General features: G+C 44.7%; 1 protein-coding gene across 1 annotated transcript in view; it reads left to right on the top strand.

The window, feature by feature from the left end:
- CPPED1 (calcineurin like phosphoesterase domain containing 1) overlaps positions 1–25,992 on the top strand; it is a 114,208-nt gene extending 88,216 nt beyond the window's left edge. The window contains exon 4 of the mRNA XM_060031765.1: positions 25,658–25,992. Within this exon, the coding sequence (XP_059887748.1) occupies positions 25,658–25,887 (230 nt within the window). The 3' untranslated portion in view covers positions 25,888–25,992. The remainder of the gene's footprint in view (positions 1–25,657) is intronic.
- Positions 25,993–26,606: the final 614 nt, after the last annotated feature.

The following is a 26,606-nucleotide window of genomic DNA, read 5'->3' as shown; positions in this document are numbered from 1 at the left end:
GAAGGCACCTAATAGAGCAGTTTTTTCCTCCTGAAAAAGGCAGAAGATGAACAAGCTTATTGAGAACCATGGCTAATATTCAGTTTTTTGTTTTGTTTTGTTTTGTTTTATTAATTAATTTATTTTTGGCTGTGTTGGGTCTTCGTTGCTGTGTGCGGGCCTTCTCTAGTTGCGGTGAGTGGGGGCTACTCTTCATCGCAGTGTGCGGGCTTCTCATTGCAGTGGTTTATCTTGTTTCAGAGCACGGGCTCTAGGCTCACGGACTTCAGTCGTTGTGGCTCGTGGGCTCTAGAGCACAGGCTCAGTAGTTGTGGCACACGGACTTACTTGCTCCGCAGCATGTGGGATCTTCCCGGACCAGGGCTCGAATCCGTGTCCCCCGCATTGGCAGGCGGATTCTTATCCACTGCACCACCAGGGAAACCCAATATTCAGTTTTTTTATTCCTCACATTATTGTCAGCGGCTGCTCACATTGTCACTGTAGCCTACACAGCGCCCCTCAGGGTGTTGGCGTTCTTGCCATTTTACTGACAAGCAAAGTCCTGGAGGCTGAATCACTTCTTCAGGTCACAAAGCTAAGAAGCAGGGATAGAATATCTCTGTTTTTTGTGCGCATCAGATAAGATAATCCAGTACCTTGACACAGTATCTGGTTCCTGTTAAGTGTTCAATGATGATGGTGCTCTTAGTATTATCCATCTTACTATCATCGTTTTCATTATTATCATAAAAATATTTTAGGTGACTTAACATCAGAGAAATTGATGTGTAAGGAACCTGTTTTCTCCCTTGCACAAGTTCACACCTCTCACCCACTGCTGGTGGCTAGAGTGTTGCCAAAGTTGGAACCCAAGTCTTTCTGACACTGTTCCTTCTACTTCTCTGCCCACCACACCAGGGTCCCACGTCCCTGAGTCAGCCCCACCATGTGCCACCTGTGGGTGCTAAAGACCCCAGGGTAACCAACTTCCTTGACTATCAGTTTTACTTTATAAGCCATTTAAAACACAATTAACTTTAGCTTCACATACTAATAATATTTCCCACTTACTAAATACTATGCTACAGGTACTATTGCTCTGATTTTATAGATAGGGAAACTGAGGCACAGAGAGACACCTCAGCTTACCCAGCTTCACACAGCTCGGCTCCAGTCCCAGGGCTCTGGCTCTGACCCCTGGCCTGTTAATCATGCTTTCGGGGTAATGAGTAGAATGCACTTCGGGCAAGGTGAGAAGAGCCAGGCCAGCTTGTGTTGGGACGATTCCCACCTGCTTGCAAACCACTTCCTCTCTCTACCTGCGCTCCTTCATGGGCTGCCCCGGGGAAGGAGCTGGTCCAGCCAGCCATGGAGGCTTAGAATCACAACATCTGAAGGGGTCCTGCTGGGTGAGGGTCCAGGGAGTCCACTCAGGGTGTGGAATTCCTCTCTGGCCTCAGCAAGCAGCAGTCTTTTTTCAGAGTAAGCCCCTCACCTCATCCTCTCATCTAGAGTGGGTAGACTGTGCCTTCTGCAGACAGAGATGCTGCTTGAAACAGGAAGGGATCTGTACACCCCGCCCTACCCCCCCCCAACCCCTCGCAGACTCTGACTGGCTCCCCTGGGATACAAGTGCAAGTGGGCTCCTATCAGAGGATTATGGGCACCAGAAAAAGCTTATTTTAAAAATGGCAGCTGTAGCTCATAGAAAATAGTGATAAAATAAAAATAAAGGTTGGTTTGAGATACTATCTTGAGAAAAGAGACAAATTATGGCAATCAGTTTATTTCAACTTGTATTTGATAAAATGTTGGTTGTCATTGCAAATATGCACCAACTCTTAGGATGAACAAAGAATGAATCAAGTGGCAATTTGGTTTCCTTGGCCTAAATTGTCTGAAATAATTGTTTGACAGCATCCTGCATTTGACATTGGCAATAGCATAATTGAGGGTCATTTTTATAAGAGGAAAAATATTTTCAGGTTTTGTCAGTTTTCTCAAGGGTCTTTTTCTGAATCTGTCAGTAGTCCAATCATTGCCCTTCTCTGGGATGAGTGTGAGTGTGTGCATGAGTGTGAGTGTGTGTGTGTGTGTGTGTGTGTGTGTATTCTGCCGGAGCCTTGTTTGTTAATGACTTCCCCCTGTGATTCAGGCAGTTCCCTGGTGTCACTTTTCATTGGCTTTATATAAAATCCTGTGTCTTTGTGGTTTAACAGAAAGCTTCCTCTGCCTGGTTCTACAGGTTGGGGGGTGGGGTTTAGTAGGGGCTTGGTTTATAAGTAATCCATTCATTAATGTTTTCTTGTTACTGAGAAGTTCTCTTTTCATACAGCTAAGATCATAGCATTTTAGAAGCATAAGATTATGTCATACAGAGCATTATCTCGTGTCATTAAAAATATTCTCCAAACCACAGATGTTTTATACCATGTAGACATACCATGTTCATTGAACTCTTTTGCCACTATTGGACACTTAAGTTATGTTTGACTTTTCTCTGTGATAAATACTACTGTTATGAAGTTCTTTGTGCACAAACAGGCCCAAATCTTAAAATAAGTGCGCTTACATGTTTTTTATTTATGAAATGAATGCCTGAAATTGGTCATGGTAAGGCCAGGCGTGACCTGGAGTCATGTTTTCCTGAAGAGGTTCGACACTCTGACTGGAAGAGTTATGGAGCTCTTGACCCTGGCATCGCGTGCTGCTTGTGGTCACATTCATCTTTGCCTTTTGAACACACTGCACATGTTCTCTGCATGTGGAAACTAGGGGAACAAAGATGAGTAAGCTTTGGTCTTACCCTCAAGAAGATCAATCCTAGCTTAAGCTTAAGCTCAATCCTAGGGGCAAAGTCAGGAGGGAACCAGAGAATTACAACCAATGTGGAAGCCTTAGAGTGGGTACTTCCTGACACATGAGAGATTTGCTTTTAATATTTAAATTCTTCTCTCCATAAGTCACATTTAAAGATATGTATGTACTTTGCTTGCTACCTATTTGATAGGGGCGTGGTTTCCCTTAAGATTGTGTGAGCTGCATTGCATTTCCTTTCTCCTTCTTCCTTCATTGCCTGCCCCCGCCCCGCTTCCTTCCTTTACTTTAATTCATAACAACCTTTACTTCAGGGCTGTGTCTTCATGAAGTTGCTCCATGAAATGTTTGCTTTGGGGGCACTCATTCAGTTAATCCAGTAGGTTGGAGTTTGCCTACCCTGTGCTGAGCCCGCGTATCATGGCAAAGAGTGCTTTCAAGGAAAAGAAACCTTTCTGTGTGATCGATACGTCAACGCCCAGAAGCATTGTGACTAGTGTCCCTGTTTCCTATCTTCTGATCAAGGTTATAGGACAGCTGCTCTCAACCTTGTTGAAGCTACTGACCCTCTGGCCAAAGGTGCCCATTCCTTAGAGGTGAAGCCAGGTGCCTCTGGGACAGCAGGGGCTGGTCAAAGGGGACATGGGTTATAATTTTATACAAGTTATATAATTATAATTTTTTTTCTTAAAAACTGTAAAAGGAGATCTTACAAGATGTTAATATTTATTATTTGTGGGTGGTGAGAATATAAATGTTACATTATTTTTTTTCCTCATCTGAATCTTCTAAGTTTCTCAAAAAATGAAAAAAGAATAATAAAAGAATCCCTGTAATGAAGTCAGGGTCAGGGGTTGGCAGACTGTTTCTGTAAAGGGCCAGATAGTAAATATCTTAGGCCTTGTGGGCCAAGAGGCAAAACTGAAGAGAATACAGAGGGGCTTATATAAACCTAAATGGAGCCATTTAAAAATATGGGAAGCGTTCTTAGTTCGCACCCCTTAGAAGCTAATAGACAATGAGCTGTGGTTTCCCAGCCCCTGGTCTGGAAACTTAAGATCAGTCTCCACTGACACTTGTATTTAAGGATAATAGTTACAGAGCCATCAATTATTTTCAAAAGATTATGCCGCTTAGCATTTTCCACACTTCATATCTTCTACCCACAAGTGAAAGACTAAAATCTAAGGGAGGAGGAGATGTTCTTTATAGCTGACTGTGTTTTGGGTCTTTTAATAATAGCACACTCTGACTCTGTGGTGTGTTGTCTGTTTCTCACTTCCAAATTGCCTCCAAGTTGTCATATAGACATGGCCGAAGGTTACCCAGAGCCCTGCCCCCTCCTCTGTGCCAGGCACTGCCTTGGGTCTGTGCCTTGGGTCCTGTTGAGTGCTTGATGCTTGAGAAAGCAATTTCACAAGGCTTAGAAAGCATGTCAAGCAGATCCCTGACAGGGGCTTCCCTGGTGGCGCAGTGGTTAAGAATCCACCTGCTAATGCAGGGGACAAGTGTTCGAGCCCTGGTCCGGGAAGATCCCACGTGCCGCGGAGCAACTAAGCCTGTGTGCCGCAACTACTGAGCTTGTGCTCTAGAGCCTGCGAGCCACAACTTCTGAGCCCACGTGCCACAACTACTGAAGCCTGCGTGCCTAGAGCCCGTGCTCCACAACAAGAGAAGCCACCGCAATGAGAAGACCGTGTACCAAAATGAAGAGTAGCCCCCGCTCGCCGCAACCAGAGAAAGCCCACAAGTAGCAACGAAGACCCAATGCAGCCATAAATAAATAAATAAATAAATTTATTAAAAAAAAAAAAGAAGATCCCTGACAAGACAACACTCTGCTGGAGTCCTGTTGAACCCCACCCTATGAAGGAAACATCCTGGGACGTTTTGTATTATCTTGTAAGAGCTTCCAAAGGCCAACTTATGTCGTGTCTAAAAGCAGATCACTGGTCACTCCAAAAGACGAGTTAACTGCTCTAAAAAGGATAGGATAGTATTCGCTCCTTTTGGCTGTACGTAATCGGAAACTCCAACCTGCCCAGCTCAGAGAATAAGGAAGTTTATTATCTCGTGTGGTTCAGGCTCTCAGACAAGCCTAACTTAGGGACCAGGATCTTACTGTGATTCTGCTGTCCTGTCCCCGCCACCGCCCCCGTTGCACACACACACCCAGTGTGGCCCTCTCTTTAGTTTGGACCTTCTCAGATGGCTGCTGTAGTTCTGGGCATAACGTTCAGACTTGACAACCCCCAAGAGGCAGAAAAGTGGGCTTTAAAAATAAAAGAAGCAACACCTTTCCCAGGATGGACCCTCAGCAGGTATCCTCCCACAGCGCATACCGAGACCTGGCCACAGACCCTTTCCTAGCCCCGTGGGTGGTCGTAGGAAGAGAACTGCCTCCATCCTGGTTCTGCGGACGCAGCCCATGACCTGCCAGAGCAGAATCAGGATCCTCTTAGCAAAGAGGAAAAGGAAGGGCATGAATATCGGGAGGCAACCAGCACTGCTTCGCACAGCAAGGAAGGAAGGACCCACATTTACACTTTATTTCAGAAACAGGACCGAAAAGTGTTGTGTCCGCAGGGCGCGTTAGTGAGCCCGCGCTGGGGCTCAAACACATCATCTCTGAAACTCACAGCAACTCTGTGAGGGATCTGTTAACACTCCCTTTTTAAAATTGGGGAAGCGGACGTTTATAAGGAACATGGCAATTCTTTTTAATATCAGTAAATACTGGTACTCTGCTTTTCCTTAGATAATATTGGCAGAGGGGAGATTTGAGTTTCTCCTCCAGGACACCTACTAAAATGTAGCTTATGAGTTGCCACAAATTTGATATATTCATTCTCTATCCATCCATCCATCCTTCAACAGTCATTTATAGAGCAGCAGCCCTGTTATCTTCATTCTAGGGATGGATATTTAGTTAGATAGCCTTGGTCTCTGTCCTCACAGGCCAGCAGGGGACACCAGGATGGGAGCAAGAAACCTCAGGACAAAAGTAGAGGAATGTGCAAAGCACGGGAGGAAGGAGAATCAGCCCAGTCCGCCTTGGCCAGGGATGTTTTCCCCGCGAAGAGGAGCAGGTCATAAAGGACGAGTGAGAGTTCAGCAGGCAGATGTGGGCAGGAAGTGGGCACTCAAGACACAGGGCAGAGCATGAGCTGAGGCCGGAGCCACAGAACAGCCGGGCATGTACTGGGCCTGGCACTGGAGCTGCTTGGTGACCAGAGTGTGGCTCAGGTGTTGGATGACACGGAACAGGAGCCGGATCCGGCCCCAAGGTGATGGAGAAGCATGGAAGGGTTTTAGGTGGAGAAGTGGCACAATCGGGTTTTGCATTTGAGAAAGTCAACCTTGCCCGGTCTGTCCAGGATGCATTTTTCTTCCTTCTTTCCCTGGTTTTATTCAGGGCACCGTATGACAGGCTGGAAACACCTATAGCCCTCCTTACACCTAGTGTGGCTACATGTCCCAGTCCTGGAATTTAGCAGGTGGGGCTTCCTGGAAAGCGTTCATTGGCCCTTCCCTCTTCTTCCTGCTTGGAACTTGGACATAATGCCTGGAAGCCCTGCAGCCATCTTGCAGTCTTGAGGACAAAGCCACAAGCTGGGGATGGCAGAGCAGGACAGAAGGAGCCTGGATTCTTAGTGAAATTGTTGAGCAGCTGCACCCACCCTGACTGCCCACCTCCTGTCTGATGGACAGATCAGAGGTAAATACAAGCACATCCTTTGCTTGTTTAAGCCGCTGACAGCTGAATGTCATCCTGACACACCTGGGGGCAGAAAGGAGGGAAGAGCAGGTGGCCACAAAGACCGCCCTGAGGATGGAGAACAGAAAGGGCTGTGAGCATGTTCAGGCAGAAAAACCAATGGGATGCACAGCCCACATCCCTGGAGCAGGTGGCTGTGTGCTGGCCCAGGGAAGCCCACAAGGAGGAGCAGGCATGGGGCGGAAAGAGTGAGTTGGCAGTACTTGCAGGGACATCAGGAAGAGAGGTCCTCCGAGCAGTGGGAGAACTAAGTCTGGGCCGGGAAATGATTCGGAGTCGTCAGCAGGTGGGGTGACTGAGGTCACGACAGGCTGTGGTCATCCAGTGAGCAGAGAAGGGCATGGGCAGAGCCCAGGGAAGGCTGCTATCTAAAGGGCTCATGGAAAAGCACGCTAATTAGGCAGATGCTGTGTTCTTTAAGGCATCTCTGCCTGATTGGAATCTTTCTTTCCCCGGTTATTAAAACAGAAGCTGACTCTCCCAAGGTCCTGATATTTCGATGGCGCAGAGCTCCCCTCGTGGACCTACCTGGTCCGAGCTAGAGCCCCTTTTCCCCAGTAAGTTTCATCTTCAGCCACGCTGCTCAACATCTCCCTTCCGTGGCTTGCTGCTACCTCTGTCTACCTCCCTCCAGTATTTTTGGACGGATTTCCAATTTGATACATGAGCATGCCGTCAGTCAAAACAATCTTTTTTAATGAGCCTCTTGTCCTGACAGCTGTGTTTAAGATAGGGCATGGAAACTGGGTAATGGAAATCTAGAAAATTGTCCATTCTGGATTGAAACCTTACTGTGTGCCCCACGCTCCAGCTCACACACAAGCCTGCCATCTTCTTTTAAAAATAAAGAGGAAATTGTGGATAGCGAAAAAGATGTAATTTGTGCAAATGAAAAAAAAGATCTTCTGATCAGAATCTTAGAGAAGGATGAGAGGAAGGTATAATTATTGAGCGTCGCCTGAGTATGTCACATGCAGCTTCCTGCCGTGTGACCTTGGGCACAGTTCTGAACCTGGGGGTGGTTGGCATTAGTCCTACCTTCCAAGTGGGGGAAACGGAGGCTCAGAGAGGTGGACGCACATGCCACGCTCACAGCTTGGCAGTGGCAGGCTGGGGTTCAAGCCTTCATCTCCTGAGCCCTTGCCCCAAGCTGCCACTGCTTTTCTAGCCACCAAATATTAATATTAAGAAAATACAGCTCTCCTCTTGTGTACTACACACAGGTTTTGAATTTCCAGGTCATCAGGAAAGGGGAAAATTAAAAAGTTGTTCATACTTCCCATGTAGAAGAAGAATAAAGGGGAGTGAGTCTGAAGGTGGTAGGAGCATAATTAATCCTCAACTCCAGGTGGAGAAGCGATGCTTCACTGCAGACCCTGGAGGCTTTGCACGCATGAGGGCAGCCAGGCATCTCCGGCCCCCGAGCGGAATTATGTCCCAGCAGCACCGCTCTGTGCCCGGGACTGGGAGCTCACGTCCTCCCAAGGCGGGAGTGCAGGCCTTGACATTCGTGAGGGGGTGTGGTGGTGAAGGTGGAGATGCGTGTGACAAACAGGAGCGGGGCCCTCCCCACCGCCTCCCGTGTGGGCGTGATGACGGATCAGTGGATCTCTCTCCACCCGCGCTTCTTGGGAACTTTTTCAGCAAAACCACTCCCTTCCTGATTGAGCTGGAAATGCACAGCCCCTCGGTGTTCTCTGAGCTACTTCTCTGCCACTGAGAATTGTGGTTTCATCCCCCCACCCTCCCACCTTCTTGTAGGAGCCTTGGGAAGGGAAGAGTATCATTTTGTTGATGATTATCTAGGGGAGGTAAAAGTGGAATTTACATGGCTATTTTTTTAGGAGACGAAACGGGGGAGAAAATTTAAAACAAAAGAAATCTCTTCGCCTGACACCAGCTCCTACTCTATAGAGAAAAGAAATCTCTTGGCCTCGGGTGAAGGGTCATTTCAATAGCTGGGCCATTACTTTCAACGCAAGCAAAACAAAAAAGAGAGAGAGGAGAAATCCCAAGAGGAGGCTATGAAGCCTCAGGACAAGCCAGATGCTTCCCGCAGCATGTGGACCAGACATCTGAGCAAATGCCTGAGGTGGCCAGATGTTCGTGTGTTCATAGCACCCACAAAAGAAAGGGTGGCATGAACCCCACCCAGGCTTCCAGCGGAGGCCCAGCCCGGGAGCACCTGACCCCCTGGCAGTGAAGTCATCTCCAGCCTTCTATGGCTGCTCACGCCCTTCAGAAGATTGGGGTTCAACTCCCGTAGCAGCTAACCCCCCAAACCCCTACCCCAGGTCGAGTGGTACAGAGGCAGGGCTGCCTGGCTTGGGTGCTTTTTAACCTGAGAGAGTCTTTTCTTGCGCTGTTGATCCTGCAGCAAACAGGAATGGATGGGCCCCTCCCTGGGGAGCTGGCCATTGGGGCTGGGCAAATGGACACCTTCCTCCCTGCGGAGTCACTGCCGCAGGGCCCCCAAGGCTCTCTGAGAAGCTGCACTGGGTGTCCCCAAGTACCTGAACAGTCCCTGGAGGGCTGGAAGACTCTGAATGTCCCGACCTCCCAGTTTAAAGTATAGAATGATCATCTGACAGCCTAGATTGTACACACTACAGATACAGTTTTCAGGGTTTTATACGGCAGCTCTGAGATAGAGCCGTATGTCCTGAGGGGAACAATTAAAAGACAGATTGTTGAGTGAATAAAAGCAAGGATCAAATTCACAGATAGCATCTCCCATTTTTGTGAAATTATATGTATTTGTGTATGTGTGTATTTCTATAGACCTATATCTTACATCTGTTTTTTATTAGTACAGCCATTCAAATTATCTGGACAAGGCACACGGAACTCCTAAAATGGAAAGAGAGATTTCAAGAGATTTCCCTCCTCCTTTTTTAAAGTGCCTTGTATTTTTATAATATTTGATTTTATTTTTAGCAAGCATGCCTTGTTTTTTGAAAAAAACCTTTTTGTCCGGAAATATTTTCAAACTTACAGAAAAGTTGCAAGTAAAAAGAACACCTATATACCCTTTACCCGGATTTATCTGGCATTTTACCCCAATTGCTTGATTTTTTTATTGTTTGCAATAGATATTGCAAGTATATTTTTCTGGTCTGTTTTTCTGATCTATTTGCATAGGGTATGTTGCATGCATCAATGTGTGTTTTATTTTCCCTTCCTTACACAAAAGGTAGGCTCCTATATATGCTTTCCTGCACATTATTCACATTTTTCTTTGCAATCATTCAGTATCAGTTTATGGAGATCTTCCTCGGTTTGTTTGTTTACAACTGTGAGTGTACCACAGTTTATTCAACTGCTCTCCTAAGGCATGCATTACTTTTAATTAGTTTATTTATTTTTGCTGTGTTGGGTCTTCGTTTCTGTGCGAGGGCTTTCTCTAGCTGTGGCAAGCTGGGGCCACTCTTCATCGCGGTGTGCAGGCCTCTCACTATCGCGGCCTCTCTTGTTGCGGAGCACAGGCTCCAGACGCGCAGGCTCAGTAGTTGTGGCTCACGGGCCTAGTTGCTCCGCGGCATGTGGGATCCTCCCAGACCAGGGCTCGAACCCGTGTCCCCTGCATTAGCAGGCAGATTCTCAACCACTGCGCCACCAGGGAAGCCCAGGCATGCATTACTTTTGAAAGCAGAAAAACATAACTAGTGAAATGGAAAATTTAAAACCACTGAAGAGAGCAAGCTGAGGCTCTGATAGAAAGTCTGTCGTTTTTAAAGTGGGTGGGGGGCTTCCCTGGTGGCGCAGTGGTTGGGGGTCCGCCTGCCGATGCAGGGAACGCGGGTTCGTGCCCCGGTCTGGGAGGATCCCGCATGCTGCGGAGCGGCTGGGTCCGTGAGCCATGGCCGCTGGGCCTGCGCGTCCGGAGCCTGTGCTCCGCGGCGGGAGGGGCCGCGGCAGTGAGAGGCCCGCGTACCGCAAAAAAAAAAAAATAAATAAAGTGGGTGGGACCACGGGAGAAGCCAGGTGGCTGGTGAGCCCTTGAGCTTCACAAATAGAGCGATAGTGATGGCAAGGGGTCCACACGAAGTAACTCTCTTAGGTCGCGGTCTCTGGAGGCAGAGCCTGAGACTGGGATTGGAGGACACGTGAGGGAACAAGGAAGTAACAACGGGACAGGGCAGGCGACAGAGCTAAGAAGGATATGTGCTCAGCTGGAGTCGGACTTCAGCCTGATCCTGCAGGAGCTCCAGAGCAGGGATCTCACCAGAGGTGGTCCCACCTTGAGTGGAGGTGGTGGGGGACTCCCCCATCCCCCATATACGGTAATGTACTTTGAGAATGTTGAAGAGTTCGAATTAATGCATATAATGGGTCTTGTTCCTGGTGCTTGGCCTGTAGGAGATCTTCAGCAAATGATAGCTAATACTATTATAGTCATTCTTCCCTTTTTTCCTTTTATTTTTTTCATGACAGCTTTATTGACATACCATACCATTAACATACAATCCACTTATTTAAGATGTCCAGTTCAGTGGTTTTTAGTATATTCACAGAGTTGTGCATCCACCACCAGAGTCAATCTTAAAACATTTTCATGACCCTATAAAGAAATCCTATCCCATTAGCGGTCACTGCCCCATTTCCTCCCCAACCCCTTCCTCCCTCCCTGCCCTAGAAATCTACTTTCTGCCTCTATAGATGTGCCGGTTCTGGACATGTCGTGTAAATGGAGTCGTACTATATATGGTTTGGGGGCTGGCCTTTTGCACGCTCCTGTTGTTCCGTCGTGGGCTGTGCCCCTCCCCCACCCCCAGCCCTCAAGGGGAGGTCACCACTTGCGTGCCGTGGCTTCGGTTCAGTCATTCAGGTCTCCAGAGAAGGGCAGCTGTGAGCCATTAGCAGCCAACCTGCCCAGCAGCTGGCGGACGGACACACCAGCCTGTGAAGGAGCCTAGTGGGGACGCCATTGGAGTCCCGCAGAGTAAATCGTGTGAATGGGCTTCGTTAAGAGTGAAATGAAAGGGATTACCCAGCATAATAGAATAACAGCAGCAGTTACTCAGAAGTTCTGGGTAAACAGAAACGTATGTTGTCCTGGGCAGGGTCCCTTTTTAACTTCTTCAAGGCTCTTCCTCGAAAGATCAAGCAGGGAATGGAATCTCGGTGACCAAACTCTCACACCCTTGGTGGGAATTTTAATTGGTTCATTTTCTGAAGGATCATTTGACAGTTATTTCAAAAGCCTAAACTATGGGAATATGAAAGACTAAATGATTCCCCTAAGATCAGGACTCCTGTTTTACATCTTATTGGAGGTTCCAGCCATTACAAAAAGCAAGAAAAAGCATAAGGTTCAAAAGAAGAAGTAAAGCTGTCCCTATTTGCAGGTGATATGATTGTTTACTTAGAAAATCGTAGGAATCTACAAAACAATCTCTAGAACTAAAAAATGAATTTAACAAGGTCCCCAGATATAAACTTAATAGACAAAAATCAATTGTATTCTTAATACAGTTATGTACAATATATACTAGCAGCAAACAATTGTCAAGTGAAATTGTAAAAATAATTCTATTTACAGTAGCACCAAAAACCATAAAATGCCTGGGAATAACAAAAAATATCTTAAGTTCTCTACCCTAAAAATTATAAAACATTCCAGAGAGTAATTAAAGACCTAATTAAATGAAAAGATAGACCACGTTCATAGATCAGAAGACTTGTTAATATGGCATTTTCCCCAAATTGATCTATAGAGTCAACATAATACCAATCAGAATTCCTGCAGTTTTATTTTGGGTAGAAATCCACAAGCAGATTCTAAAATTTCTATGGAAATGCAAAGTACCTATAATAGAAGAACAGTTTTGAAAAAGAAGAACAAAGTTGAAAGACCTATCCTATCTGACTTCAAGATTAACTATGAACCTACAGTGATCAAGACTGTTAGGCATTTGGTATTAAAAGATAAATGGATCAGTGGAACAGAAAAGGGAGTTCAGAAATAGACCCAAATTTATATGGTTAATCAATTTTCATCAAAAGTGCTGAGGCAGTTCTGGAAACAACTTCCAGTGTCCATCAACAGTTGAATGGGTAAACAAATTATGGGGTATCTATACAATGGAATAGTTCTCAGCAATGAAAAGATGAACTATTGATACATGGATGAATCTTTCAAAATTAATGCTTCCATGATTCTTGCATGAAATCTTTAAAAAGCATGCTGGATGAAAGACACCAGAACCACCCTCCCCGAAAGGTGCATACTGTGCGATTACATTTATATAAAATCCAAATTAATCTATAGAAACAAAAATCAAGTTGGTGGTTGCCTGGGACAGGGATGGAGGGAGGGAGTGACTCCAGAGGAGCACCAGGAAACTGACAGTGATGGGTGCATTCATGACCTTGATCTTGGTGATGGTTTCCAGGAGTGTACATATGTTAAAACTGATCCAATATGCACAGTTTATGGTTCTTCAGTTATACCTTAAGCTGTACCCAAAAGGGGGAGGTGTGTTTTGACCCAGCAGTTCAACCTCCTTGTAAACTTTGGAAACTGATGACCCTGGAGCCAGCCTTTTTTGTCTACTTGTACATGTGGTGTAGTTATCATTTTTGCTCTGCAAAAGTGCCTTGTTGTATTTGTGCCTTGTTGTATGATATTCATAATTAAGAACTTCTATTAAAGAAATACTCAGTGCTTTAATTAATTAATATAAAAATGGCTTTCATTCATTTGGTGCCTACTGTGTGCCAGGCACAGCAGAGCTGTTTCTCACAATAGCAGCTTTGCAGAGTAGCTGTTATTATCCCCATTTTATAGATGATGAAACTAAGGCCATTCAGTTAAAAAGTACCAATGCTGGAATTGGATTTCCACATCTGCCCCACACTGTTCAATATAGGCTCTAAGTGTAAAATACACACTGAATTTTCAAGAACTTAGTGTGGAAGTAAGGATGTAAAATTAGTAATATTTTATATACTGAATAGATGTTGAAATGATAATATTTTAGATACATTGGGTTAAATAAAATACATAACTAAAATTAATTTCACCTGTTATTTCTTTACTTTTTTTAATGGAGTTGCTAGAAAATTCAAAAATTACACGTGAGGCTCACATTACATTTCTTTTTGACCAGTGCCACCTCAGAGCTCTTTCCACATCACGTTGTCTGTGTGAGAGACAACTAGGAGGTTAATTCAACAGTGTATATTTATATTTATTGAGTGTAAAATGTATGCTGGTTAAATTTTATAGTTTCCCTTATTGGTGCATTTGTTTACTCTGTAAGTCCATTAGCTACTTAATTTCAAGCAAAAATTGTCAGCAAACAATTTTTTCCATATTTCAGGTCTGGATTACTTTTTTAGATGGAAGGATGTGAACACTCTTAGTTTAAGGTAGATACAGAAGTCTCTGACCATCAGGACAGGTGCTCCTGTTTATAGAATAATTGACCAGTTTTGTGTTCTTTAAAGCAGTGTTCTCTTGGGCAAATATGCTGGTGTCTTCTGGTTGGAATGGCATCCATAGTTTTATAAACTAAACTACAAATTACTTTGTCCTTTGTTGTTTACTTTATCTGGGAGAAGCACAGAAGCTTCCAATTTTTGAAGAATCAAGAAATCGTGACTGACCTTTGATCACCCAAATGTATTTTTTAAGTTGGTATACTTTTCCCCCATTACTGGGGGTGGCCCTCCTTCTAGTTTTGTAAATAAAGTTTTATTGGATCACACACATGTGTTCACACACTTTCTACGGCTGCTTCCATGTCACAAAGGAAGGCAGAGTTGAGTAGTTGCGACAGAGACTGAATAGCCTAAAATATTTACTATCTGGCCCTTTACGGAAAAGGTTGGCAGACCCCGGGTCAATTAAGTTACAGGTGATCCTCAAAAGGAGGTCCATGGGGCTTCCCTGGTGGCGCAGTGGTTGAGAGTCCGCCTGCCGATGCAGGGGACACAGGTTCGTGTCCCGGTCCGGGAAGATCCCACATGCCACCGAGCGGCTGGGCCCGTGAGCCATGGCCGCTGAACCTGCACGTCCGGAGCCTGTGGCCTCCGGGAGAGGCCACAACAGTGAGAGGCCCACGTACCGCAAAAAAAAATAAAAATTAAAATTAAAAAAACATGTAAAGTAGCTCAGAACAATGTCTGGCAGATGGTGCACATTCCATAAGTAATGCTGCTGCTGCTGCTGCTTCTTGTTATTATTATTACTACCCTAATCATGACCTCCCTTCAAGTCCCAGGTCAGGCACAAGCAAAGAACTGGAAGAAGCTGAGGGCGTGTTTAGGTCGAAGCCACCCTCTCCAGGAAGCCTTCTTACTGGGCCCCAGCATCATCCGTGATCCGTGGCACTTTGGACCTCCAGGGTGGTAGACAGAGCATCTACTTCTGAGTCAGTCTGATCTAGGTAACAAATCCTAGCTGTGTGACCCTGGACAAGTTACTTAACCTCTCTGTGCCTGATCCCATCATCTGTAAAAGGGGACAGTATCTTCCTCGTGGGGGGTCCTTATGAGGCTTACCTGAGATGATGCACGTGCAAAGTGCTCAGCTCAGAGCAGATATTCTGTAAATAAAACACCGCTAAACCGTGTTATTTTTACTTTCTGCATTTTATTATGAAAGCACTTTCCAGTACTACCCAGCTGTAGACTTTAAGCTCTTGATTGCTAGGAATGGTTGATCTGGGTGCCCCGCTAGGCTCCACCAACACCTGGCATCGAGAGGGAGCTCTGCAAATGTTTATTGCCTCGAATTGGCTGAAGAAACAACATCCTGCCTCAGCCGAAGAACGGGGAGCAGGCCGTTGCCTTTCTCCACAGTCCCTGGCAGCCATGGGCCATGGACACTTAGGCATCTGGAAAGATACCTGCCAGGAAAATGCTGAGCGTGATTATACTGGAATCTATAACTCCCAAATTGGCAACTCAAAATTGTAATTTAATATGAAGAATGTCATACTGAATGAGTCAGGTGGGCCTTAACCCCGATATTGGATCAGCAGCTGACGTTCCAGCCCTGCCTAAGAAACATCTGCTTCTCCCCCTTTGCCTCACAGCCATCCCAGGCCACTGGCCGCCAGCAGGGATCACCGTCTCCAGGCCTGCCTCTTGGCTGCCTGCTGAGGAAATTCCTTACCTGCAGGAGGGATTATTTATGCCTGCTTTCTGTGTGTTCACACCAACCTTTTCCTTTTTAAAATTTTCCTTTTCTTTTTTTCTTTTATGAGTCCCATATTTTTCCTTACCACTGAGACAGAATAAATTGAGTGTGACTAATGATTTGTGACACAAGTTTCACTGCTACAGCTGGCAATGTAAAGATGCCAAGCATTTTCATAAGTGTATACTCAGGATAAAAGAAAAAACTGCCCAATTAGAATCTGTTCACACTTTCCAAGCCTAAGTAACACTAAAGACATTAAGGACATCAGTTTTTAAGCCCCAAATTGTACCGGGGTGCATCCCGATTTCCTGGTTGATTTGAGGCACATTTCTGATATTAGAATATTAAATTATATGGAGATTGTATCCCAATCCTCTGATTGATTTGAAATGAATTAGAATCAGGACAGCTTAAAAATTGCTTTTATAGCATTTTTATGACTTGATACCATGGAGAAATAAATATGAAGCTAATGCCACGGAGGGCGTACTCTTGATGCAGGGGCTGTCTCTGCTGCGGATTTTCCTGGTGGTAATTTAAGGAGATGCTTGTAAGAACTCCTTACAGCAGTTCATAATTTAAAAACAATCTATACGTGATACTCAAGGCACCATAGAGGCATGTCAGCCACAGATGACTGATAAACAGTCCGAATGGAAATTCTGCACAACTCTTGAAAACACCACTAAACACCACTAAAATCAATCCCCCATCAGGAAAACCATGATTTATTAATATATTCTCTACCGCTATCGAGTTGTGAATCAATGCGTCCCCAAGTAGAGGACTTCCCTTGTGGCGCAGTGGTTAAGAATCCGCCTGCCAATGCAAGGGACACAGGTTCGAGCCCTGGTCCGGGAAGATCCCATGTGCCGCGGAGCAACTAAGCCTGTGCGCCACAACTACTGAGCCTGTGCTCTAGAGGCTGTGAGCCACAACTACCGAGTCCGCAAGCCACAACTACTGAGTCCGCGTGTCACAACTACTGAAGCCCGTGTGCCTAGAGCCCGTGCTCCACAACAAGAGAAGCCACCGCAATGAGAAGCCCGCGCACCGCAACGAAGAGTAGCCCCCACTCGCTGCAACTAGAGAAAACTCACGCGCAGCAACGAAGACCCAACAGAGCCAAAAATGAAATTAATTAATTATATTTTAAAAAGCTAGTAGAAAACCAACATAAGTAAAACTTCTTGCAGGTCCTGGTGGCAGGGCCTGAACGTTGCAAGACCAGCTGGTCATGTCTGCGTCCCACTCCAGCAGGGGAGCCTCGGGGCATGATGAGCACCTGCTGTTTACTGGGCACACGTTGCCAGCATCCGAGCTGTCATCCAAACCTCTCTGCCACCCGTGAGACAGGTATTATTATTGTCTTACAAATGAGGAAGTCGAGGTTCACAAAGGTCAGTAACCTGCCCAAGGTCCCAGAGGGCAGAACCTGAGTCTGCAAGAACCTGAGCTCTTACATCCGAGTACCATGGTTCTGATCCCGGCTGCCCTGATTTCTAACTGAGTAGCTTTGCCTTGGTTCCTTAACTTCTCCGTGCCTAGTCTTCTCATCTGTAAAATGGAGATGAGTCCTGTGTCCCTAGGACAAAGGTCTACTGGGAGGATTCAGGAGATGGTGGATTAAAAAGTCCTTAGGGGGCTTCCCTGGTGGCGCAGTGGTTGAGAGTCCGCCTGCCGATGCAGGGGACACGGGTTCGTGCCCCCATCCGGGAGGATCCCACATGCCGTGGAGCGGCTGGGCCCGTGAGCCATGGCCGCTGAGCCTGCACGTCCGGAGCCCGTGCTCCACAACGGGAGAGGCCACAGCAGTGAGAGGCCCGCGTACTGCAAAAAAAATAAAATAAAAAATTCTTAGGATCCTGCTGCTGCTGCCCTCGACCCACTCTGCCTCAGTGTTTGCCCTTCTTTGGGACAGAATCAGTAGACATTTTTGGGGTTCAGAACTCCTGGACTTCCCAGGAGGTGCGAAGTAGAAACTCCCACTACCAAATACCAGGCTCCTGGGTCCGGTTCCAACCCAAGAGGAGGCTCCCTCACTTCCCACCTGAGTCTCATCCCTGTGTTTTGCTTTTCCCTGGGCCAACTGGGAATATCTCAGAGCCTTGAACTCTGCACCAGAACCCAGGAGAGTGGAGAGTCTTTCATACGTCCCTACTTTGAGACAGACTTTAGCCTCCTGCCTGACCATCCCGTTGTAAGTTTATCACATGGTCATTGCCTGATTTCCTGTTCAGGACTCCGAAATGTCAAGTTCTTCATTGTACTGGGCAGGGGGGAGGGGGGGATCTCTTTTACCAGAAGCAAGAAAATTCTGAACACAGCAGCTCTGCTTGCCGACAGCTCTTTCATCTTTATTTCTAGTCCGCTTTAGGCTTCTTTGCTCATCTAAAAATCCTCATCTGGTCACATTTCTGTGACTTGGGACATTATCAGTAAATGATGAGCCCCCGGGGACCTGGGACGGGAAATGGATGGGCCACGCTGATGGCAGAGAAGCCCGGCTCTCCACAGTCCACCGAGACCCCTTCTGAAAGGTCTGCCGGTCACTGGCACAGTCCCCGTTAACACTCCTGTCTCTGCGAATGCCAACGAATAACGGCGTGAAGTCTAAACATAAATGAGTTTTCACAGCTAATTACGGCTAATGCGAGCAACTTTCAAAATTGCCAAACATTCCTTCCAGAATAGTACATTTTGCAACTATGAATTAGGCCTAAAGAGCCAAATTTCATAAACATAATTTAGCATACAACCAAATAATAATACTAAGTGCTTTCCGACCGGCCGTTAGCAGCTCCCCGAGGTGGGTCTAATCGCACACTCTCCCATTTGGGCGTCTGACGGCACAGGCCGTAAGGCTCGGAAACCCCAGGAAGGCAGTGGAGGAAGCAGTCATTTTCACGGCCCTCCAGCCTGAGTGATCAGGAGCTGTTCACTTCCCCAACTTAACGGCGATGCACCCAACCCAGCGGTTCCAGCTGCAGCTTTTAGCCACACAGCTCTGGCCCTGGTGTGGCAGCACCTCCGTCCCTCCTGTCGTCATTCTTTCCCAGTGCACGTCACCTTGATGTTTGTTTGTGATCGCCAAATCAATGCATGATCACTGCAAACATTATAGTAATAAAAACGTAGAAAGTGATGCCCGCCCTTGCTAATCCCACCCCACCACCCTGGTGGTGAAATCACCTGTGTGAGTTTAGTGTCTGTTTCTCCCCCCATTCAGCTGGGGGTACAAACTCAAGCACACACCCTCTTATACGGGCGTTATCTTTATTTTACAAAAACAGGATCACACAACACTTCTTTTTACATCTTGCTGTTCATACTTAATAATATATTTGGTGCCTTTCAGTGCCGGTACATGTAAATCAACCTCCTTTTTTTTTTTTTAAAATACACACACTATAATTTATCCAGTCTCCCATAAACGAATATTACAAACAGTGCCTCTGTGAGCACTGTTTATTTGTCCCCACAAACACACCTACATCTGTGGGCTCTTCTCTGGGTATCTCTGAAGGATAAATTTATATGAAAATCGTGGTGTTGGGTCAAGGGGAATGCACAGCAAAATGTCAGAACCTAATAGCACCTAATTACCCTCTGAAATGAGTTGTATCTGTTTGCATCCTAATAACAGTCAATGGAAATAGCTGTTTCTCTCCACCCTTGGCTGTTTTAAGTAGGGAAACCTGGGTCATCTTCCTTTCCATCCCTAGCCATGGTCCAGGGCTGGCAGACCCACACCTGCCCGCAGGTGGGTCTCAGTTCTTGCTGCTGGAGAGTGGCTGTAGTCTCCAGAGCTCTGTTCAAAGTCTCCCAGAACCCTACTAACAAGAAGGGTTAAACAATTTGATCGTATTTCCTTCATACCTTTTTTGAATCATTGTCAAATGCAGAACAGTTCTCTCACCACGAGGGTCCCTCCTGTAGCCACACCCACTCCCAGCCCCCTTCATCCCTGTCCCTAACTCCTAAGCAACTATATCTATAATTTTTGTCACTTTAAGAATGTTATGTAAGTGGAATCATACTGTATGGAACCTTTTGAGTTGGCTTTTTAAAATCAGCATAATCTCCTTGATATCCACTCAAGACGTGGCCTGTGTCAATAGTTGATTCCTTTTTATTGCTGAGTAGTATTCCATTGGTGTGGGTGCCTCTTGACTGTGACCATTTCTTAGACTTTGCTTATTTTTGATGACCTTTACAGTTTTGAGAAGTACTGGTCGGGTATTCTATAGAATGTCTATTGGGATCTGTCTGATGTCTTTTTCATGCCAGAATTATGGGTTTAAGGGAGGAAGACCACACAGGTCAATTAGTGTTTTAATCCCAGTCATATCAAGGTACATACCATCAACCTGACGTATCATCACTGTTGATGTTCGTCAGTTTCTCCACTGTAAAGTTACTTTTTAAAAAAAAAAAAAACCCTCTTTATACTTTACTCTTTGAAGGAAGTCGCTATGCACAGCCCATACCTAAGGGGTAGGGAGTTATACTCCACCTCCTTAAAGGAGGAATTTCCACATAAATTATCTGTTAGTCTTCTGTATGGGATGTTTGTCTCTTTTCCCCACATTTATTCAGTCAGTTATTTGTATTAGTATAGACTCGTGGCTTTTTAAATAAATTTCCTGCCCCAGTCTTACAGACACCCATTTCTCCAAGGATCCATAGTTCCTTTTGTTGGAGAATAGAAGTAGAAACCAAGATGTGGCTGCTACGTGTGCTCCCTGCTAGCATGTGTCCTTGCTCCTAGGCACTTGCACCTGACAGAGCAAGAAATGTGTGTCTCTCTACTAACCTGTGTACATACACATCTATATATATTTCCAGATGTCAGCAGGGTTTACACGTTAAGGTAAACACAAGTTCATACTGATGTCTCCAACTCTAATCCATTACCACATGGATCATTCTAGCCTCCTCCCCTTCCCATATGGGTTTAAAAAAAAAAACAATCTTTTTTTATTGAGCTGTATAATTCACATACCGTACCATTTACTCCAAAATTCAGTGGCTTTAATATATTCACAAGACTGTGCAACCATTGCCGCTGTCTAATTCCAGACCATTTTTACCATTCTGCAAAGAAACCCTGTGCTCGTTAGCAGTCATTCCCACTCCCTCTTTCCCCTCTTCACCCAGCAACCACTAATATACTTTCTTTCGCTGTGGATTTGCCCATTCGGGACATTTCTTATCAATGGAGTCATACAATATGTGGCCTTCTGCATCTGACTTCTTTAACTCGGCATAATGTTTTGAGAAGTGGTAAACTCTTAGTCTTTATATGTCCAAACATGTATCTGTTTTGCCCTTAAACTTGAATGATGGTTTAACTAGGTACAAAATTTGAGGTTCACAGTACTTGCCTTCAGCATTTTGAAAGTATTACTCCCTGATTCTTTTATGGCTGAGATGCCTGCTACCTGTCTAATTGTCATCCCTTTATAGTACTTTTGCCATGATATCTTTTTTTTTTTTTTTTTTTTGGCTGTGTTGGGTCTTCGTTGCAGTGCGCGGGCTTCTCATTGCTGTGGCTTCTCCTGCTGCGGAGCACGGGTTCTAGGCGCACGGGCCTCAGCAGTTGTGGCACACGTGCTCAGCAGCTGTGGCTCATGGGCTCTGGAACGCAGGCTCAGCAGCTGTGGCTCACGGGCCCAGCTGCTCTGCGGCATGTGGGATCCTCCCGGACCAGGGCTCGAACCCGTGTCCCCTGCATTGGCAGGCAGATTCTTAACCACTGCACCACCAGGGAAGTCCCACCATGATATCTTTTTAAGACTTTTCTTTCTGATGCTACATAATTTTACCACGGCATATGTCAGTATAAATTGATTTTTATTTATCCTATTATTACTTTTCATTTGAAGACCCATATGTTCCTCCTTTCTGGAAAATTCCAAATAACCCATCCTTTGGGTTCTTTGAACTTCTCATTCTTATTGCTTATGTCTGGGTGTCTGTGTTGTTTTCTGATTCAGCTCCACATTTCTACCTTTTCATTCACTAATTCCCTGTCTGATTCGTGTCTAGAATTTATCCCATTTATTGAGGGTTTTGTTTTAAAATTTTAATTCATATGTTTTATGTCCACCATTTCTAAATTTCCATTACCAACCCTTCTCATTCAATTCATGCCCGTTTCGTTTCACAACATCTTGTTCTTTTTAATGGATATTTGTCCTTTATTGAGTACGTTTGATATCCTAAACATTTATTTTAAGTATTTCTCAGACAGTTTATATCATTGATTTCCCCTGAAGTGAATTCATATTCCCGATTGAAGAGTTTGAAGACTGTCTTACTTAGCATGAAATTTTCACGGATGGTGGAATTTTTTATTTCAGGTTCAGTTTGGGTAAGGGGTATTTGCAGCGGGGGAGGCGGTGGTTTTTCCCTCACTTTTCCTCTTGACCGACTTCTCCCTGTGCAGGGGTTTCGGCCCCCATCGGGGACCAGGCCTCACGATAGTGCTTTAGAGTCCTGGCCCTCCAGTCATCCTGCGAAACCGTGTTTCGGTTTCTTGACTTGAACCTGTGTCTGTCCTTCCTCCCTAGACCCGTGGGTTGCTATAAGCCTTCACCCCGTGCTGTGCTGGAGACAGCTCCTACCAACACATGAAAACCAATGATTAAGTGTTAGAGAATTGTGTGAGTTGGTTGTTAAACAGCCATTGTTAGAATTTAATTATACAAACTCATCATTAAGTAAATTATATTAAGACGCAAGGGTAATAAATGCTCATACTCGACATTTAACCATTTTCTAATTATCTTGCTCCGTATTATTCTCACCCCTGCTCTTTGGCTGCGGACAGCTCTCGTATATGTGTTGGGAACACTCCGTGGTGGTGGGTGTGCTCCTGGGCATCTCTTGACCACTCTGGTTCAGTGACATCACGTTGGTCATTTGAAATCGGCCATCGTGAGAATGTTAACTCCATGGAAATGAGTAAACATTACAAATCAGGTCCTTTTTTTTTTTTTTCTGGAGTGCTTGTACCAGGGTGTACCAGCCCACCACCACCCTGGAACAGGGCAGCGGTGGTTTTCTTCAGTCTCCTTCCATAAACGGAGGTATTATTAACACCACCCCTGTTTCCAGCCGGGAGCCAGCCTTTATTGCCTCATCTCAGAGAAAGTGCTTTCAATCTTGATTATCTTGTAAGAGCTCAACTCCCACTCATTACTCTGCCTTCCTGCTTTTTTTCTGGTCCATAGAGCTATTTATTTTGGTATTGAAGCTATCTCTGTCCTTTGGTTTTTTTAAAAATATTTTATCCATCATAGATCTAAGTTTGGAGAGGAGGAGGTACATTAAATGTTGACCATGCTGTGCTATCTTGATTAGAACTCCATAAACATTATTTTTTTTCAAAAAGATTTTAATATAGCTGTCAGTAATCTTGATGCTAGACAACAAATGATTACATATACCATAGTATATGATTTACGCTTTTAAAAATTCTTAGAGGTGTACTCTCCACGTCCTAAGATGAATAAGATACACCAGAAGTCCTTAGATGCCCGTTGGCTAACCAGCAAGTCCAGTCCTGGGTGGCTGATCTCTGCGGCACTAAGCAACCAATGATAAGTTAAAACAGCTTTTCCTAGAGTCAGGATTCCTGGCTGGGGGTAAGGACAGCTTTGCACATACAAAATACCAGAAGGACATTTAAACCAGAGAAGATGTTACCTACTAAATCCCATCTCCGTTTTCACAATGAGAACACTGCAGCTTCCAAAATAAAGCTGTATCCTGTGAACAATGAATAACAGTGGGCATTTGAATTGGGTGTCAATTATAGAGATTTGAAGGAGTGCTTGTAAATAGCTTGTTCTCTCGTGGTGTGGAACGTGTACCTTCTCCTTGCTGCATACATGTCTTCACGTTTTGTTATTTCACTGGCCCTATCTTTGGCTCCTGGACTCAGAGATTCCTGAGAAATATGAAGGAATTAATGAGTAAAAGGTATCTGTTTAAAAGAGAGGGACAAGTCCACCTCCTTATCCCTTCTCCTATTTCAAACCTTTTTCTCCTTCCATCCAGCTGTTCCTTTATTTATTTTTTTAACGTCTTTACTGGAGTATAATTGCTTCACAATGGTGTGTTAGTGTCTGCTGTATCACAATGTGAATCAGCTATACGTATACATACGTTCCCATATCCCCTCCCTCTTGCATCTCCCTCCCACCCTCTCTATCCCACCCCTCTAGGTGGACACAAAGCACCGAGCTGATCTCCCTGTGCTATGCGGCTGCTTCCCACTAGCTATCAGTTTTACATTTGGTAGTGTATATATGTCCATGCCACTCTCTCACTTCATCCCAGCTTACCCTTCCCCCTCCCCGTGTCCTCAAGTCCATTCTCTGTGTCTGTGTCTTTATTGCTGTCCTGACCCTAGGTTCTTAAGAACGTTTTTCTTTTTAGATTCTATATATATTTGTTAGCATACGGTATTTGTTTTTATCTTTCTGACTTACTTCCCTCTGTATGACAGACTCTAGGTCCATCCGCCTCACTACAAATAACTCCATTTCATTTCTTTTTATGGCTGAGTAATATTCCATTGTATATATGTGCCACATCTTCTTTATCCATTCATCTGTCGATGGACACTTAGGTTGCTTCCATGCCCTGACTATTGTAAATAGAGCTGCAATGAACATTATGGTACATGACTCTTTTTGAATTATGGTTTTCTCTAGGTATGTGCCCAGCAGTGAGATTGCTGGATCATATGGTAGTTCTATTTTTAGTCTTTTAAGGAACCTCCATACTGTTCTCCATAGTGGTTGTATCAGTTTACATCCCCACCAGCAGTGCAAGAGGGTTCCCTTTTCTCCACACCCTCTCCAGCATTTATTATTTGTAGACTTTTTGATGATGCTGTTCTGACTGGTGTGAGGTGATACTTCACTGTAGTTTTGATTTGCATTTTGCTGATGATTAGTGATGTTGAGCATCCTTTCATGTGTTTGTTGGCAATCTGTATATCTTCTCTGGAGAAATGTCTATTTAGGTCTTCTGCCCATTTTTGGATTGGGTTGTTTGTTGTTTTGATATTGAGCTGCTTGTTTATTTTTGAGATTAATCCTTTGTCAGTTTCTTCGTTTGCAGATATTTTCTCCCATTCTCAGGATTGTCTTTTTGTCTTGTTTATGGTTTCCTTTGCTGTGCAAAAGGCTTTTAAGTTTCATTAGGTCCCATTTGTTTATTTTTGTTTTTATTTCCATTTCTCCAGGAGGTGGGTCAAAAAGGATCTTGCTGTGATTTATGTCATAGAGTGGTCTGCCTATGTTTTCCTCTAAGAGTTTTATAGTGTCTGGCCTTACATTTAGGTCTTTAATCCATTTTGAGTTTATTTTTGTGTGTGGTATTAGGGAGTGTTCTAATTTCATTCTTTTACACGTAGCTGTCCAGTTTTCCCAGCACCACTTATTGAAGAGGCTATCTTTTCTCCATTGTATATTCTTGCCTCCTTTATCAAAGATAAGGTGACCTTATGTGTGTGGGTTTATCTCTGGGCTTTCTATCCTGTTCCGTTGATCTATCTTTCTGATAAACATTATTTTTCATAGACATGTACCTTCTACTCTATGGCTGTTATATAGGCCTCAAAATATTTCCTTCATCTCTCCCAAGGTCATTCACCTTTTCTCCCTTCTCTTGTCCCCTAGTACTTTCCTGTATGAGTTACAAGAAACAGGTTAATAATGTATTATATATATATGAGTTATCCTTGAAAAGATTGTGGATGTCACATATGCTGCCTTCTTATTTATCATATGCTGAATAATATTATGCATTTACTATAATAATATGTGTTGTTCGCAGAAGAAACCACTGGAGCCCCCAAGTTACCTAAATGGAAATCCTTGGCCCCCTAATGTTTTTTCCCTTCCCTGCAGGTATCAAAGCTGTGTTCTCAGGCCACTACCACAGAAATGCCGGGGGCACCTACCAGGACCTCGACATGGTGGTATCATCTGCCATTGGATGCCAGCTGGGCAAAGACACCCACGGGCTCCGAGTCGTGGTGGTCACCGCTGAGAAGATCGTCCATCGATACTACAGTTTAGATGAGCTGAGTGAGAAGGGAATAGAAGACGATCTGATGGATTTGTTGAAGAAAAAATGATTGCCGATTATGATTTATTCACTTTTCACTTCTACTGGTTTTTCATTTTGGAAGAAACAGCAGCTGCACACAACCCCATATTGAAATAAAAAAGTGTACCAGGCAGATTTGTGAATTTATGTCCTTTCGCTTCAATGAGAGAGCTAGGTCCTGTCGTAAATGATATTTAAAATAGAACTGCCCTCCCTATGCAAAAGAGAGGGGAGGAGCCTGGGAATGAAAGAATAAATGATATTATTAGAATCTCTCTGCATGGGTGATTGAATAAGTTCTCCTAATGATGTGTCTCTCAACTCTGCTCTGAATTAGATGGTTTTCTGGCATCATATGGTAAATGTCAACCTATCGATCTCAGTCACACCCTGATATCCAAGTGTGATCTCTGATGATTCTTTGAACAAAAGTCATCTGATTATAGTAAACCGTGGTCACAACTCCCCAAATGCTAGGCAAAACGAAGATCATCTCCTTTCCTTCCTAACAAAACAAATAATTGTGTTCCGTTACCAGAGCCAGAAACTCATCTGGCTGAGGAGCTGAGTAGCCGACATTTACTCTTAAAGTCTCGGGCATCTGTTATGGCCGATGATGAAGCGGATACAAGTCAAAGCTCGAGTTTACCTTCATGGCGGCCTGAAAAGTCACCTTTGCACATAAATCGTCCATATTCAAAAACCTCATCCCGGAGACTAGAACCGAAGCCCTAAAAGGCCGCCTCT

Source organism: Delphinus delphis, chromosome 15 (assembly GCF_949987515.2).
Source record: "Delphinus delphis chromosome 15, mDelDel1.2, whole genome shotgun sequence".
Lineage (NCBI taxonomy): Eukaryota > Metazoa > Chordata > Mammalia > Artiodactyla > Delphinidae > Delphinus > Delphinus delphis.
This window is presented reverse-complemented; position numbering and strand designations above follow the sequence as displayed.